This window comes from Pseudophryne corroboree, chromosome 7 (assembly GCF_028390025.1).
Source record: "Pseudophryne corroboree isolate aPseCor3 chromosome 7, aPseCor3.hap2, whole genome shotgun sequence".
NCBI classification, from domain to species: domain Eukaryota; kingdom Metazoa; phylum Chordata; class Amphibia; order Anura; family Myobatrachidae; genus Pseudophryne; species Pseudophryne corroboree.
In genome coordinates, this window is record NC_086450.1 from 443091645 (window position 1) to 443108198 (window position 16554).

Genomic DNA, 16554 nt, shown 5'->3' on the forward strand with positions numbered 1-16554 from the left:
ACCCTAGGGGATGTTTCCCAACGTAGCCTATCCGTTGGCGGGAAAGGGTACGTCATCAGTAACTTCTTAGGAATTACCAGTTTTTTATCAGGGGAACACCACGCTTCTTCACACAATTCATTTATCTCCTCAGATGGGGGAAAAGTCACTGGGAGCTTTTTCTCCCCAAACATAATACCCTTTTTAACGGTAACGGGGTCAGTGTCAGAAATGTTCAATACATTTTTTATTGCCGTAATCATGCATCGGATGGCCCTTGTGGACTGTACATTTGTCTCATCCTCGTCGACACTGGACTCAAACTCCGTGTCGACATCTGTGTCTGCCATCTGAGGTAGCGGGCGTTTTTGAGACCCTGATGGCCTCTGAGACGCCTGGGCAGGCGCGGGCTGAGATGCCGGCTGTCCCAAGGCTGTCACGTCATCCAACCTTTTATGTATGGAGTTGACACTGTCGGTTAAAACCTTCCACATATACATCCACTCCGGTGTCGGCCCCATAGGGGGCAACATCACACTTATCGGCTCTTGCTCCGCCTCCACGTAACCCTCCTCATCAACCATGTCGACACAGCCGTACCGACACACCGCACACACACAGGGAATGCTCTGACTGAGGACAGGACCCCACAAAGTCCTTTGGGGAGACAGAGAGAGAGTATGCCAGCACACACCACAGCGCTATATAACACAGGGATGTACTCTATAATGAGTGATTTTTCCCCTATAGCAGCTTATATACACAGTATTGCGCCTAAATGTATGTGCCCCCCCTCTCTTTTTTACCCTTAAAGTCTGGAACTGCAGGGGAGAATCTGGGGAGCGTCCTTCCAGCGGAGCTGTGAAGAGAAAATGGCGCTGGTGTGCTGAGGAAGATAGCCCCGCCCCCTCAGCGGCGGGCTTCTCCCGAGTTTTTAAATGTATAATGGCGGGGGTTAATGCACATATACAGTTTATTAGACTGTATTATGTGCTATTTGCCACCTAAGGTAATCTAATTGCTGCCCAAGGCGCCCCCCCCCCCCCCCCCCCCAGCGCCCTGCACCCATCAGTGACCGGAGTGTGTGGTGTGCAGAGGGAGCAATGGTGCACAGCTGCAGTGCTGTGCGCTACCTTAATGAAGACCGTAGTCTTCAGCCGCCGATTTTCAACTTCTCTTCGGTTCTTCTGGCTCTGCAAGGGGGACGGCGGCGCGGCTCCGGGACCGGACGACCGAGGACTTGGCTTGTGTTCGATCCCTCTGGAGCTAATGGTGTCCAGTAGCCTAAGAAGCCCAAGCTAGCTGCAAGCAGGTAGGTTCGCTTCTCTCCCCTCAGTCCCACGTAGAAGTGAGTCTGTTGCCAGCAGATCTCACTGAAAATAAAAAACCTAACAAATACTTTCTTTCTAGGAAGCTCAGGAGAGCCCCTAGAGTGCATCCAGCTCTGGCCGGGCACAGATTCTAACTGAGGTCTGGAGGAGAGGCATAGAGGGAGGAGCCAGTGCACACCAGATACAGTACCTAATCTTTCTTTTAAGAGTGCCCAGTCTCCTGAGGAGCCCGTCTATTCCCTATGGTCCTTACGGAGTACCCAGCATCCACTAGGACGTCAGAGAAAACAGAGTTTAATTTTAGTACTGCACAAGCCGGGCAGCTGTCTACATAGAACGTACTCAGGAAGTTAGGGGAGAAAAAGGAAATGGCTTCTTGCTAAAATACACAAACTTAACTCGCTCGTGTCCTGCGCAGCTGTCAGATCTTTCACAGACAGACCTGTGAACGCTGGCAATACGCTTTATATATTCAGCTGGCATTTTATCGCGGGTTTGCATTTTTTTTTTTTTAAATATAGCTAAATCCAGATTGTCCACAGTTTCTCAAAGGACAGAAACACCTGACCAAACAAAACCAATGCAAAAAGGTTCATTCCTTTCACCTCGTCGATAGCAGATTCCTCTATTAATCTGGGCGCATCCGAGGACAGGAGACCGTGAGTGGCCATAACAAAGATTTTATAGGCTCCTCGTTCTTTCAACGTTTCGGCTGCGTTGACAAAGCTGTCTACATCATCGATGATGTCATCCTGTAGAAAGAAGGAGATGTATGTATGTTTTCCCTATAGATTGTAAGCTTGCGAGCAGGGCCTTCCTACCTCTATGTCTGTCTATTTTTACCCAGTTTTACTGTTGTTCTAATTGTAAAGCGCAACGGAATATGCTGCGCTATATAAGAAACTGTTAATAAATAAATATTATTATAATAAATAAATATGTATGTATCAGACCTCTTGATCTCCATGATGATCTCTATGCTTAGCTTGAAAGCTTTGTGATCAGAATGGAAACAAAACTAGAGAAGAAAGGCCTATTGCCTCATTGCATCTGTCCTAAATGCCTCATCTAATGAGACACCAACATGCACCAGCTGGCAATATATAGCCAAACTGTGACAACGGGTATTTTAATATTTCCTTTATCAATTATTAAAAAAAATACTGTTATTTAGATTAGATAAACTTTCCGTTTGAGTTTTACGAAGCTTACAGAATTCTGCCACCTAGGGGTCAAACTATATGAGAAGAGAGATTGTGTGGCATTACCAAGTTGTTCCATATAAAGTGCACCTATCATGGCTGATCATCTGACATGACTAGAATTTACATGCTCCAGCCAGCGGCAAAGAGGACAGAAGGCCACGGGAGGCGCAGCCCGGCCAGCAAAGTTGCCATTGCACCCTTGAACTATGATCGACATCAACTAGTTAATTCATTAATCCATAAATAAAACAGATAGCCATACTTACCACTATGATAGCTATCCTTCCACCGACATCGCCAACTACAGTAATTGGGGGCTTCTCTTTAGGGAACATCACTGCGAATAAGCACAAGCATCAAGTCTACGCAAATAAAATAGCGCTACTATTCTGCAGTATTTCATTTACAACATGTAGTAATTTCTGTGAAAATAATAATAAATAATAATAATGTACTTCTGGCCTTCATTTATTGGAGATCATAAAATATCTACATGAATTAAGTAGAAGTCAGGACAGTTCGGCCGGCTCATTTGCTTGGAATGAATGAAGTAGCCTTCTGACTGGGGATAAGAGTCACATATTAACCACTTAACTAGCACTAACGTATGGGATATGACCGCAGCCAGGAGTGCATTACCTGACCAGGTCGTATCCCATACGTCCAAGCTTGTCTGTTTGGAGGAAATCCGTTCTGCATAAGTGCAGAACAGATTTCCTCCTCCTCCTATGGACACCTGGGAGGGATGTTGAGGTCTGTGACCGCCAACATCACTCCTGAAACCGTGCCCCAGAATGCTGTGCAAGCAGCACTCGGGGACGTATGTGCAGGAACTAAAAGTGCTAGAAAACATAGTCCCCCCTCCAGTACAATGAAGATGATTTCTCTGTGTGTGCAGACACCAGCTGCAGCAAGGGGACTGTCTGACCCATGCTCCGCTGCGCTCTGCTTGGATGGGGGGGGAGGGGGGGGGGGCAGGATCTAGTATATATGAGGCTGGAGGGGGGAGTGTGCGCATGCAGGGAGGGGTGTGGGGTTTCAAACAATAGACAATTTTCTTTGCACACAGGGAAGGAGGATGGGGGGGGGGGGGGGGGAACGGTCTCTTTACAAAGGGGGGGGGGGTTTGTGAAGCTGATTTTTATTTTTCTTAACTGCTAAGGGTGTGTGGGGGTATGGTTCTTAGGATTTATGACCACTAGGGGATTAGGTTAACAAGTAGCTAATTATTTGTAAAAATCGATGCATGCTGTATAATGGGTCAAGTCTGCAAGGACTGGCCGCTCATAACTCTGCATTTTCCCGGTTACATCCACCTGACACCCATCTCCCAGGCTACAGACGTAGTATAAGGGTTAAATAACTACGTAAACCAGCTCTACAAGACTTCCTTCCTGAAAACGTCACGTAAACACTTCATATAGAAAAAACAAGGAAGGGAAACCAAGTTACAGGACGCAATCCTCATTCTGAACCAAATTATTCCAATCTCTAGGATTATGGTCTAATCTTTCATCATCCAAGGAGTATAGAGATAACCAGATCTACTGGTGTCAGCCAGCTGCAAACATGGCTCCTATCCCCACATTATTATAGTAAGATGATGTGTTTCGGGTCACTGCATACTGTTGTGTAACACAGTAACACTTGGTAAAGTGATAATAAAGCTCAGTATCTGATAGAATCTAAAGTTCATTGCATCGCTTCAACTCATTTAGTGATGCCATTGATCAAGAGTCCGTTCAGGAAGTTCCGACTGGCCAATGACTGCATGAATGGGAGAAAGCACTGCTCTTTCAGAGAGAACGGCACAATCTCCAGTCGTGTAAAAATATATGATCACAACATGACCTTTGCCTGATCATCCCAGATGCTCTCAGATAAGGGCCCAGCCACTTGTCCTTGAAGTTAAGGTCCACATACATCAGCAAAACACAATTTATTGTTTCGCAGATCCTGTGATTGATTTCCCAGATATATATCGTTACCCCAATCCATCCGACTTGTCCATACATTACAGATATATTTCAGTGATTTGCAGATCATTTTTAGTTAAGCTGGGTACACACTGTCCGCTATATCGGCCGTTCTATTAAGCACCGATATATCGCTGGCGCGTTGGCCAGTGTGTACCAACTATAGGTCTGTGAACATCGCCGGCCCTGCTGCACACACGATGACCGTTATATCTACAGAGATATTGGTGAATCGTGTGTGTGCGGGCGGTCAGCCGACTACCCGTGCACATGCTGCAGAGGCCGCCGGTGATTGATGGCACAACTGGGCGGGCGCATGTAAATGCCCACTCAGTTTGTGACGTTAGTCGCGACGGATCGGCCAGTGGGTATGGGCAGCACACTGCCCAATCCGTCTATACTCTATAGATATATCTGCAGATCCATTGAACTGCCAATAGATTGATCAGTGTGTACCCTACAGATTTGCCAATTTTGAAAGACTCATCAGTTTACTAGAAACGGTCTGCAGATCTGCTGATTGTACCATACACTAGCAATCTACAGTCCCAATCTATCTGTAAAATTAAACATGTTGAAAAAAAATAGGATTTTATTTTTAATACCTACCGGTAAATCCTTTTCTCCTAGTCCATAGAGGATGCTGGGGACTCCAAAAGGACCATGGGGTATAGATGGGATCCACAGGAGACATGGGCACACTATAAGACTTTGAATGGGTGTGAACTGGCTCCTCCCTCTATGCCCCTCCTCCAGACTCCAGTTATAGGAACTGTGCCCAGGGATACGGACATTTCGTAGAAAAGGATTTTTGATACACTAAGGGTGAGATACATACCAGCTCACACCACAAACACACCGTACAACTGGATTAGCAGGAATACCAGTATGAACGAAAAACAGCAACAAGCTGAACATAACCGATACACAACCTTTGTGTAATCGAAACAACAACTAACAATACAACTGCAAGTAACAGTCCGCACTGGGATGGGCGCCCAGCATCCTCTACGGACTAGGAGAAAAGGATTTACCGGTAGGTATTAAAAATAAGAATTTACTCACCGGTAATTCTATTTCTCGTAGTCCGTAGTGGATGCTGGGAACTCCGTAAGGACCATGGGGAATAGCGGGCTCCGAAGGAGGCTGGGCACTCTAGAAAGATTTATGACTACCTGGTGTGCACTGGCTCCTCCCACTATGTCCCTCCTCCAAGCCTCAGTTAGGTACTGTGCCCGGATGAGCGTACACAATAAGGAAGGATTTTGAATCCCGGGTAAGACTCATACCAGCCACACCAATCACACCGTACAACTCGTGATATGAAACACAGTTAACAGTATGAAACAATAGAGCCTCTCAACAGATGGCTCAACAATAACCCGATTTAGTTAACAATAACTATGTACAAGTATTGCAGATAAACCGCACTTGGGATGGGCGCCCAGCATCCACTACGGACTACGAGAAATAGAATTACCGGTGAGTAAATTCTTATTTTCTCTAACGTCCTAGTGGATGCTGGGAACTCCGTAAGGACCATGGGGATTATACCAAAGCTCCCAAACGGGCGGGAGAGTGCGGATGACTCTGCAGCACTGAATGAGAGAACTCCAGGTCCTCCTCAGCCAGGGTATCAAATTTGTAGAATTTTGCAGACGTGTTTGCCCCTGACCAAGTAGCTGCTCGGCAAAGTTGTAAAGCCGAGACCTCTCGGGCAGCCGCCCAAGACGAGCCCACCTTCCTTGTGGAATGGGCATTGACAGATTTTGGCTGTGGCAGGCCTGCCACAGTATGTGCAAGCTGAATTGTACTACAAATCCAACGAGCAATAGTCTGCTTAGAAGCAGGAGCACCCAGCTTGTTAGGTGCATATAGGATAAACAGCGAGTCAGATTTTCTGACTCTAGCCGTTCTGGAAACATATTTTCAGTGCCCTGACAACGTCTAGCAACTTGGAGTCCTCCAAGTCCCTAGTAGCCTAGGCACCACAATAGGCTGGTTCAGGTGAAACGCTGACACCACCTTTGGGAGAAACTGGGGACGAGTCCTCAATTCTGCCCTATCCATATGGAAAATCAAATAAGGGCTTTTACAAGACAAAGCCGCCAACTTTGATACTCGCCTGGCAGAAGCCAAGGCCAATAACATAACCACCTTCCACGTGAGATATTTCAGATCCACGGTTTTTAGTGGTTCAAACCAATGTGATTTTAAGAAACTCAACACCACGTTGAGATCCCAAGGTGCCACAGGAGGCACAAACGGGGGCTGACTCTGCAGCACTCCTTTTATAAATGTCTGAACTTCAGGTACTGAAGCTAGTTCTTTTTGAAAGAAAATCGACAGAGCCGAGATCTGTACCTTAATGGAACCCAATTTAAGGCCCATATTCACTCCTGCTTGCAGGAAATGCAGAAATCGACCTAGTTGAAATTCCTCTGTTGGGGCCCTTTCGGCCTCACACCATGCAACATATTTTTTGCCATATGCGGTGATAATGAGTTGCTGTAACCTCTTTCCTGGCTTTAGTAAGCGTAGGAATGACTTCCTCCGGAATGCCCTTTTCCTTCAGGATCCGGCGTTCAACCGCCATGCCGACAAACGCAGCCGCGGTAAGTCTTGGAACAGACAGGGCCCCTGCTGCCGCAGGTCCTGTCTGAGTGGCAGAGGCCATGGGTCCTCTGATATAAATTCTTGAAGTTCTGGGTACCAAGCTCTTCTTGGCCATCCACGAGTATCGTTCTTACTCCTCGCCTTCTTATTATTCTCAGTACCTTTGGTATGAGAGGCAGAGGGGAGAACACATAAACCGACTGGTACACCCACGGTGTTACCAGAGCGTCCATAGCTATCGCCTGAGGGTCCCTTGACCCGGTGCAATATCTTTTATAGCTTTTTGTTGAGGCGGGACGCCATCATGTCCACCTGTGGCCTTTCCCAATGGTGTACAATCCTATTGGAAGACTTCTGGAGGAAGTCCCCATTCTCCCGGGTGGAGGTCGTGTCTGTTGAGAAGATCTGCTTCCCAGTTGTCCACTCCGGGAATGAACACTGCTGACAGTGCTAACACATGATTTTCCGCCTATCGGAGAATCCTTGTGGCTTCTGCCATCGCCATCCTGCTTCTTGTGCCGCCCTGTTGGTTTACATGGGCGACTGCCGTGATGTTGTCTGATTGGATCAGTACCGGCTGGTTTTGAAGCAGAGGCCTTGCTGGCCTCAGGGCATTGTAAATGGCCCTCAGGTCCAGAATATTTATGTGTAGGGAAATAACCTGACTTGACCAAAGTCCCTGGAAATTTCTTCCCTGTGTGACTGCCTCCCAGCCTCAAAGGCTGGAATCCATGGTCACTAGGACCTAGTCCTGTATGCCGAACCTGCGGCCCTCTTGAAGATGGGCACTCTGCAGCCACCACAGTAGAGATACCCTGGTCCTCGGAGACAGGGTTATCAGCCTATGCATCGGAAGATGCGATCCGGACCACTTGTCCAACAGGTCCCTCTGAAAAGTTCTTGTATGGAACCTGCCTAATGGGATTGCTTCGTAGGAAGCTACCATTTTTCCCAGGACTCGCGTGCAATGATGCACCGCTACCTATTTTGGCTTCAGGAGGTCTCTGACTAGAGATGACAACTCCTTGGCTTTCTCCTCCGGGAGAAACACTATTTCTGGTTTATGTCCAGAACCATCCCCAGGAACAGTAGACGTGTCATAGGAACCAGCTGTGACTTTGGACTGTTTAGAATCCAACCATGCTGTTGTAGCACTTTCCAAAATAGTGCTACCCCGACTACCAACTGCTCCTTGGACCTCGCCCTTATAACGAGATTGTCCAAGTACGGGATAATTACAACTCCCTTTTTTTGAAGGAGTATCAACATTTCGGCCATTACCTTGATAAAACACCCTCGGTGCCATATACAGTCCAAACGGCAGTGTCTGGACTTGGTAATGGTAATCCTGTACCACAATCTGAGGTACTCCTGGCGAGGATGGTAAATGGGGACATGCAGGTAAGCATCCTTGATGTCCCAAGATACATTGTAATCCCCCTCGTCCAGGCTTGGAATAACCGTCCTGAGCGATTCCATCTTGAACTTGAATTTTTGTGTTCAAGGATTTTAAATATAAAATGGGTCACACCGAACCATGCGGTTTCGGTACCCCAACCCGTGTGGAATAGTAACCCCGTCCTTGTTGAAGTAGGGGCACCTTGAGTATTACCTGCTGGGAATACCGCTTATTAATTGCCTCTAGCACAGCCTCCCTGCCTGAGGGAGTTGTCAGCAAGGCATATTTTAGGAAACGGCTGGGGGAGACATCTCGAATTCCAGCTTGTACCCCTGAAATACTACTTGAAAGAAACAGGGATCCACCTGTGAGCGAGCCCACTAATTGCTGAAATTTTTGAGACGGCCCCCCACCGTACCTGGCTACACCTGTGGAGCACCCGCGTCATGGTGTGGCCTCACAGGAGGCGGGGGAAGAATCTTGATTCTGGGAACAGGCTGACTGGTGCAGCTTTTTTCCCTCTACCGTTGTGCAGGGAAGAGCCAGGGAGCTTCCCTCCAGCCGAGCTGTGAGGGAAAAATGGCGCCAGTGTGCTGAGGAGATAGGCTCCGCCCCTTTTTCGCGGCCTATTCTCCCGTTTTTTATGGAATTCTGGCAGGGGTATTTACCTCATATATAGCCCCTGGGGCCATATATTGAGGTATTTTAGCCAGCCAAGGTGTTTTTATTGCTGCCTCAGGGCGCCCCCCCCAGCGCCCTCAGTGACCGGAGTGTGAAGTGTGTGAGAGGAGCAATGGCGCACAGCTGCAGTGCTGTGCGCTACCTTGGTGAAGACAGAGTCTTCATGCCGCCGATTTTCCGGACCATCTTCTTGCTTCTGGCTCTGTAAGGGGGACGGCGGCGCGGCTCCGGGACCGAACATCAAGGCTGGGCCTGCGGTCGATCCCTCTGGAGCTAATGGTGTCCAGTAGCCTAAGAAGCCCAATCCGGCTGCAAGCAGGCGAGTTCGCTTCTTCTCCCCTTAGTCCCTCGCTGCAGTGAGCCTGTTGCCAGCAGGTCTCACTGAAAATAACAAATTCTAAGACTATAACTTTCTAAGAGCTCAGGAGAGCCCCTAGTGTGCATCCAACCTCGGCCGGGCACGAAATCTAACGGAGGCTTGGAGGAGGGTCATAGTGGGAGGAGCCAGTGCACACCAGGTAGTCTAAGATCTTTCTAGAGTGCCCAGCCTCCTTCGGAGCCCGCTATTCCCCATGGTCCTTACGGAGTTCCCAGCATCCACTAGGACGTTAGAGAAATCCTATTTTCTCTTACGTCCTAGAGGATGCTGGGGACTCCAAAAGGACCATGAGATCTATTCCAAAGCTCCAGACCGGGTGGGAGTGTGCGGACGACTCTGCAGCACCGATTGAGCAAACACGAGGTCCTCATCAGCCAGGGTATCAAACTTGGAGAACTTAGCAAAAGTGGGACGGGGGAACCGGGACAATGACCCTCTGTTGACACAGCTATTGTATCGCAGCATTTACTACTTCCCTTTCTGGGATAGAAACTGGCAAGGCTGATTTGAAAAACCGGCAGGGGGTCATCTCCTGAAACTCCAGTTTGTACCCTTGGGACCCTATGTCTAAGACCCAAGGATCTAGGTCCGATTGAAACCAGACCTGACTGAAGGTTAGGAGATGGGCCCTCACCGGCACGGACTTCCGTAGGGGAGCCACAGCGTCATGCGGTGGACTTGGTAGAGGCGGGGGAGGACTTTTGGTCCTGGGAGCCTGACACAGCAGGCGACCTTTTTCCCCTTCCTCTACCTTTTGAAGCGAGGAAGGACGAGCCCCTTTCTTTTTTGTATTTATTAGGCCGAAAGGACTGCATATGATAATGGGGCGCCTTTTTCTGTTGTGTGGGAACATAAGGAAGAAAAGATGACTTACCCGCAGTAGCGGTAGACACCAGGTCAGCGAGGCCGTCACCAAACAAGACACTACCTTTAAAAGGGAGAGCTTCCATAGCTTTCTTGGAGTCGGCATCAGCATTCCATTGATGAATCCACAGCGCCCTCCTGGCCGAGACTGCCATGGCATTGGCCCTTGATCCCAAGAGGCCAATATCCCTCGCCGCATCTTTTAGGTACGCTGCAGCGTCCCTGATATAACCGAGAGTCAAAAGAATGTTATCCTTATCAAGGGTATCCATGTCAGATGCCAAATTATCAGCCCACTTAGCAATAGCACTACTCACCCATGCCGACGCCACGGCAGGTCTGAGGAGTGCACCCGTAGTGACATAAATAGCCTTTAATGTCGTTTCCTGCTTGCGATCCACAGGATCCTCGAGGGCAGCCGTGTCAGGAGACCGAAGCGCCACTTATTTGGACAGTCGGGACAGAGACTTGTCCACATTGGGAGATAACTCCCACTTTTCCCTGTCATCAGAGGGGAAAGGATATGCCATACAAATTCTCTTGGGAATCTGCCACCTTTTGTCAGGCGACTCCCAAGCCTTTTCACAAAGAGCGTTCAGTTATTGAGAGGGGGGAAACTTCACCTCAGGCTTTTTCCCTTTAAATAAACAAACCCTTATATCTGGAACAGGAGGTTCCTCAGAAATATGTAAAACATCTTTAATAGCCACAATCATGTACTGAATACGCTTTACCAATTTTGGATGTAAACTGGCTTCACTAAAGTCGACACTAGAATCAGAGTCCGTGTCGGTATCCGTATCTGGGTAAAGGAACGTTTCTGTGACCCTGAGGGACCCTGTACCTGAGACCAGGCGTCCTCCATGGATTTTCTCCACATTTGTGTCTGAGAATCAGATTTATCCAGCCTCTTAGACAATAATGCCACATTTGCATTCAATGTACTCAACATATTCACCCAATCAGCAGTCGGCTGTGCCGACAGTCACTCCCAAATCCTTCTCTGCGCCCCCAGTAACTTCCTCCAGGGAGGAGCACTCAGCCTCAGACATGTCGACACACTGTACCGACACACACACACTGGCAATAGGGGACAGACCCACAGGGAAGCCTGTTAGAGAGAACACAGAGGGAGTATACCAGCTCACACCCCAGCGCCCATATACTACTAAAAAATAATATATGATCACAGTGCTGTTTAAAAACATACATACACATATATATATATATATATATATATATATATAGCACCAATTGACTGTGCCCCATACCCCCCCCCCCCCCCCCCGTTTTGCTCCCTGTACTTCTAAAGTAGAGTGGAGGTCCAGCCCAGCGTCTCTGCATGCTCTGTGAAGAAAGAAAATGGTGCTAGTACGCTGTGCAGCTAAGCCACGCCCCCTCCCGGCACGCTGTAGTCCCGCACAAATTTAAATTATTATACTGGCGGGGGTCTCATATATAGTGCCCAGGCACCTCTAATATGCTGTTTTGCCAGTGAAAACTCCAGTAACCTGCTGCCCAGGGCGCTCCCCACTGCGCCCTGCACCCTGTGAGTGCCGTTGGTGTGTGTGTGGGAGCATGTACCTTCGTTACTGAAGTCTTCTGCCGTCACTGAAGTCTTCTGCCTTCTGTATACTCACCTGGCTTCTCTCTTCTGGCTTCTGTGAGGGGGCTGACGGCGCGGCTCCGGGAACAAGCAGCTAGGCGCACCAAGTGATCGAACCCTCTGGAGCTAATGGTGTCCAGTAGCCTAAGAAGCAGAGCCCTTAACTCAGAAGAAGTAGGTCTGACTTCTCTCCCCTCACTCCCACGAAGTAGAGATGAAAATAAAAAGCCTAACAAAGTCTTTTCCGAGAAACTCAGGAGAGCTCCCCTAGTGTGTGTCCAGTCTCTCCTGGGCACAGAATCTAACTGAGGTCTGGAGGAGGGGCATAGAGGGAGGAGCCAGTTCACACCCATTCAAAGTCTTATAGTGTGCCCATGTCTCCTGCAGATACCATCTATACCCCATGGTCCTTTTGGAGTCCCCAGCATCCTCTAGGACGTAAGAGAAACCTGATTTAACAATCCCAATTGATTTGTGGCCGAAATCTGCGATCTGTGAACCCCATACATTGCAGGACACAAAATGCAAAACGTCAGATTGTTCCAATTAATTGCTGATGTATGGGCCCCTTTACTCCAACTTTACCAGAGTGGGGTGTACGGGTGCTTCTTAATGCAAACTGAGCAGTTGTATGAAAGATTCAGCTTGGTTGTATTAAACCACTGACTGCTCGGTGCATTAATGCTGCGTCTCCACCCGTCAGTCTGCCAGCTGCAACTCTCTGTATAGGGCAAGTTCCTCCCTCCCTGGGACGTGTCAGAGAGACTATGGAATCGGGAACAAGTAATGCAGTTTATTTTAAAGAATTCAGTTCAGTTTCACTTCATTAAATCCTCCCTTCTTCCTCCTCACAGAGACACCACTGTAACATGTGTCCAGCCAGCGGTACAAAGTTCATTTTTTTATCCAGCATCCTGTCAGTGTTAGCAGCCATAGCTGATCCGTAACAGCCCAGATACCGCATGGTGTGTCGGAACTCAGCTAGCAACACGTCAATGCTTAGCGCACCAGATCTTAAGTATATCATAAACCGACTGTCCAACACCGTTCTGCAACTACCTGCATGGAGTAGTGCTTCTCAAACCCAGTCCTCAGGGCACACTATCAGGGCACGTTTTCCATGTCTCTTTGCTGGAGCACAGGTGTATTCATTACGGATTGACAATTTAAAAGACCCACAGGCGGTTCTAATTATTTCACTTGTGGACACCTGGGAAATATGTGCTGTCAGTGTGTCGAGAGGACTGGATTTGAGAAGCACTTACACAGAGAAACCCGTAAACATGACACGTTGGAATTACTTGTCATCCAAAGTTATAATAAAAGACAAAAAAAAAAAAAAAATTTCTAAAATTCCAGGGAGGATTCTTTAATCTGTAAGAGCACAGTGAATGCCTCCAGCAAATCTGCAGATGGCGCTTGGCATCTTGGGTGTAGCTGAACAAATACCAGCAGCAGAACAAGGTGACACGCATGGGGTATTGGCAGAGAAATAGGTCCAACACAAGAAGTCTCTTCCGGAGTTTGTGACTTTCTATTCTTTTCCTACACAAGTCATGGTATTGGATCATGCTGCCTGAATAAAACCTGTGCGGCTAGTATTAACAGCGTAAAGGTCGTTACACCCGGATACAATTATCAGGCCCTTTTGTCGATATCGAAAAAACGGGCCGACGATTTTTGGTGTGTGTATGCAGTGCCGATGCAGGAGCAATTGCCGATAAATATCTTATAGAGCTCCTGCAATGGCCGGGATTGGACGGTCGAATCTCATCTGCTGTTGAATATTTAAAGCTTCCGCCATCTGATCAGATGGTGGAATCTAATCTGAAGCCCGCACACCATGCACACTGAGCTAAAAAGTCTACGCCGTGTGTATGGTGCTCGCTGGAGCTGAAAGGGAGGGGTCATGAGGAGGACACAAGAGGACGGATGATTGGTAGAGGTTTCCCGATCACCCGCCATGTGTATCCACCTTAAGACAGCGACGATGTTTCATCTATCTACAGATGGCAGTAGGAAACAGGATGTCTCATGTCACCCTACATTCAACATTGCTTCAATAAATTTATTTTTACACATAAAAATTGTAAATTTTCTAAGCGCACACACACGAATGGCTCCTTCATCATCACCTGAGAAAATAAAACGTGACCTACTCAAACTACCTACACCGAAGGTCACTATGCGATTCAACAAATGTAAGTGTGGGATAAAATCTAATCAAATATTATGTACTAACAAAGAAGCATTGACTTACTACACTAAGCGGGATGTAGGGGGGCTTGTCGACACTCAAAACATGGTTCAGCATTATGGAAACGTAGGTGCCACAATATCGGCAAGTTTAAGATTCTACTTACAGCACTTTACACCTGCCTGCAGCACAACTGCAAACATAATTACCTTCATTTTTAGAGTTGTACTGCCATTGGCCGTAAAATGCTTAAAGTAGCTTGCCGACTTCACGCGCCTGCCTTCCGGGGTGCCCATATGGGATCACCACTAAGCTGGTGCCAAAGCATCAAGGACATGGATTCAGCGCTAAGTGGTCTCCCAGAACAAAGGAGTCTGATGTACGCTGTGCGATGAGTTGGATTTTGGCTGCATGTGATTTAAGAATGCCCTGCTAACCAATCATATGCCACGTATACCAATCACACACGAACTTGGGCTCCATCCTTCATTGGTTCAGATGGGATCTGTTGTCCCTATGTGAAAACTAAAAAAAACAGAAGGCGGTGACTGTATGCAAACTTACAGGGTATTTCCAGAGACGGATGAATGGCAGCGGGATTTTTGGCAGCTGGCGGTGAATGTCGCCCATCGACCAAATCGGATTCTGCGTCCTGTGCTTCTCCGTGAATCACAGCAATTCCTAGCCGTAACCTTTCAGCGAAAGACTGGGCTCTGCGAAGGGAAAACAACGTTTATAGATAGGTGTTCCCCTCATTCCCTCCGCTGCAAGAGGTAGGAATCAGCGGTTATTTAAGGTGTCTGTCAGCTCTAAGAAATGTTCTTGCGCATGTACTAAACCCTCCCATCCCCATCAGCTGGGTCTCTACACTGGCCAATCACTGCCTACTGGCTGCTCCAAGTGCAGACAATGATGCTGGAGGACCAGGCACTGGAATGTGAGCACAGCATGTGGGACACAATGCCAGCTGGGGTCCCAGAATTAGCTTTTTCGAGTCCCTATTTATTACGACTTGCTATTCATTCTATTGGTAACAACTTCCTAATGGGGGTACTTCAACAGTGGCTCAGACCACACGTGGCGGATTAACACTAAATTACCCACTGTTCCACCGATCCACTCATGATATAAATAAAATACTGCAGGAGGGCTGGGCTCAGGAATGTGGAGATCTATAGTCCATGTATAATAAACTATTCTGTATGTGATATAGGCAATAAACTAAACCCGCACTCACCTTTTTGCTGATGAAGGGGATTTGGCGACAATGACGGCATTTCTGTAGTCAGGGATCTGTCACAATGCCAAAAAATAAATAAAAATCATTCTTAATAGGATAATGGAACAGACACGGGTCTCATAACAGTCCTGCAGAGCAGTATATCCTGCCTGTTAACAGTTCAAAAGTTTGCCCATTGTGGTAGGGATCCCTCCTCCCCCTGAGCAACCAGGCAGTAGTCTGATAAAAGTGTCTGACAGGTGAGAGAACGAGCATTGGAGGACTGGACCCTTCCCAGAGATTCAGCCAGGAGGGTGGAAGGTGCGACGCTTATGTGCTACCTGCCGGACTATTCAATCTAGCGCATTCACTTGCCCAGGCTGGTTTTAAATTCCCACCAAACCCTCTGTGTAAAGCGCTTGCACCTCCTAACTTAGACTTGAACATGAAACCCACTAAAGGTGTTACAGGATGGGGTCGACAAGCAGTTATAACAGATCGAATCATAATTTATAAAAAGCAACAGGAATTTGGGGACGGCCGTTTCACATTACAATGTTATAATTATTTAAAACCAATTAAGACAAAGAAACCGGTGCCAGTAAGAAGATGGAAGCTCTTTGTACACTGCTCAGGTGGGATATCCCTGAGTACTTGGCGACTCAGTGTCCGGACAAAAGCTAAGCCAGGATCTCTAAATATGCAGCCAGATGACAGGTTACACCTCCGGCTCTGGCCCGGGCTTGGCTCCCGCGTGCAGTAAATGTAATGCATGCTCATTGTTCTGCCAGAAAAGTGATCAGTCTCTGGCGTGCCAGGGAGAAATTTAAAATGCACGGCTTCCTATATCTGTGCTGTAATTACGCTGCAGAGGGATCATCTGTCATTGCAGGGACAGAGTCACGCAGTAACCAGAGGCAGCCTGTGGACTGCAATTGTGGCTACAGATAAACAGGCATCACCGACTGGGAGAGATGATCTTCAGGCATAGACCTATGAAGTTAAAAAGTGGCCTGGTCATGACAAAACCCTTCCAGATATGTAGGGGTTAATTGGGCATATGATAGGGATGTTATGTCTGCTACTGCCATACGTTACGGAC

At 47.7% G+C, this 16554-nt stretch overlaps 1 protein-coding gene across 3 annotated transcripts in view; it reads right to left on the bottom strand.

Annotated features, from left to right (window-relative positions):
* PRPSAP2 (phosphoribosyl pyrophosphate synthetase associated protein 2) overlaps positions 1-16554 on the bottom strand; it is a 102372-nt gene that overhangs the window by 11962 nt on the left and 73856 nt on the right. For all 3 annotated transcript variants that reach the window (XM_063934940.1, XM_063934938.1, XM_063934939.1), the window contains 4 exons: positions 15471-15526; positions 14798-14946; positions 2782-2852; positions 1916-2062 (listed from right to left, as the gene is read on the bottom strand). In XM_063934940.1, the coding sequence (XP_063791010.1) occupies positions 1916-2062; positions 2782-2852; positions 14798-14946; positions 15471-15526 (423 nt within the window). The remainder of the gene's footprint in view (positions 1-1915; positions 2063-2781; positions 2853-14797; positions 14947-15470; positions 15527-16554) is intronic.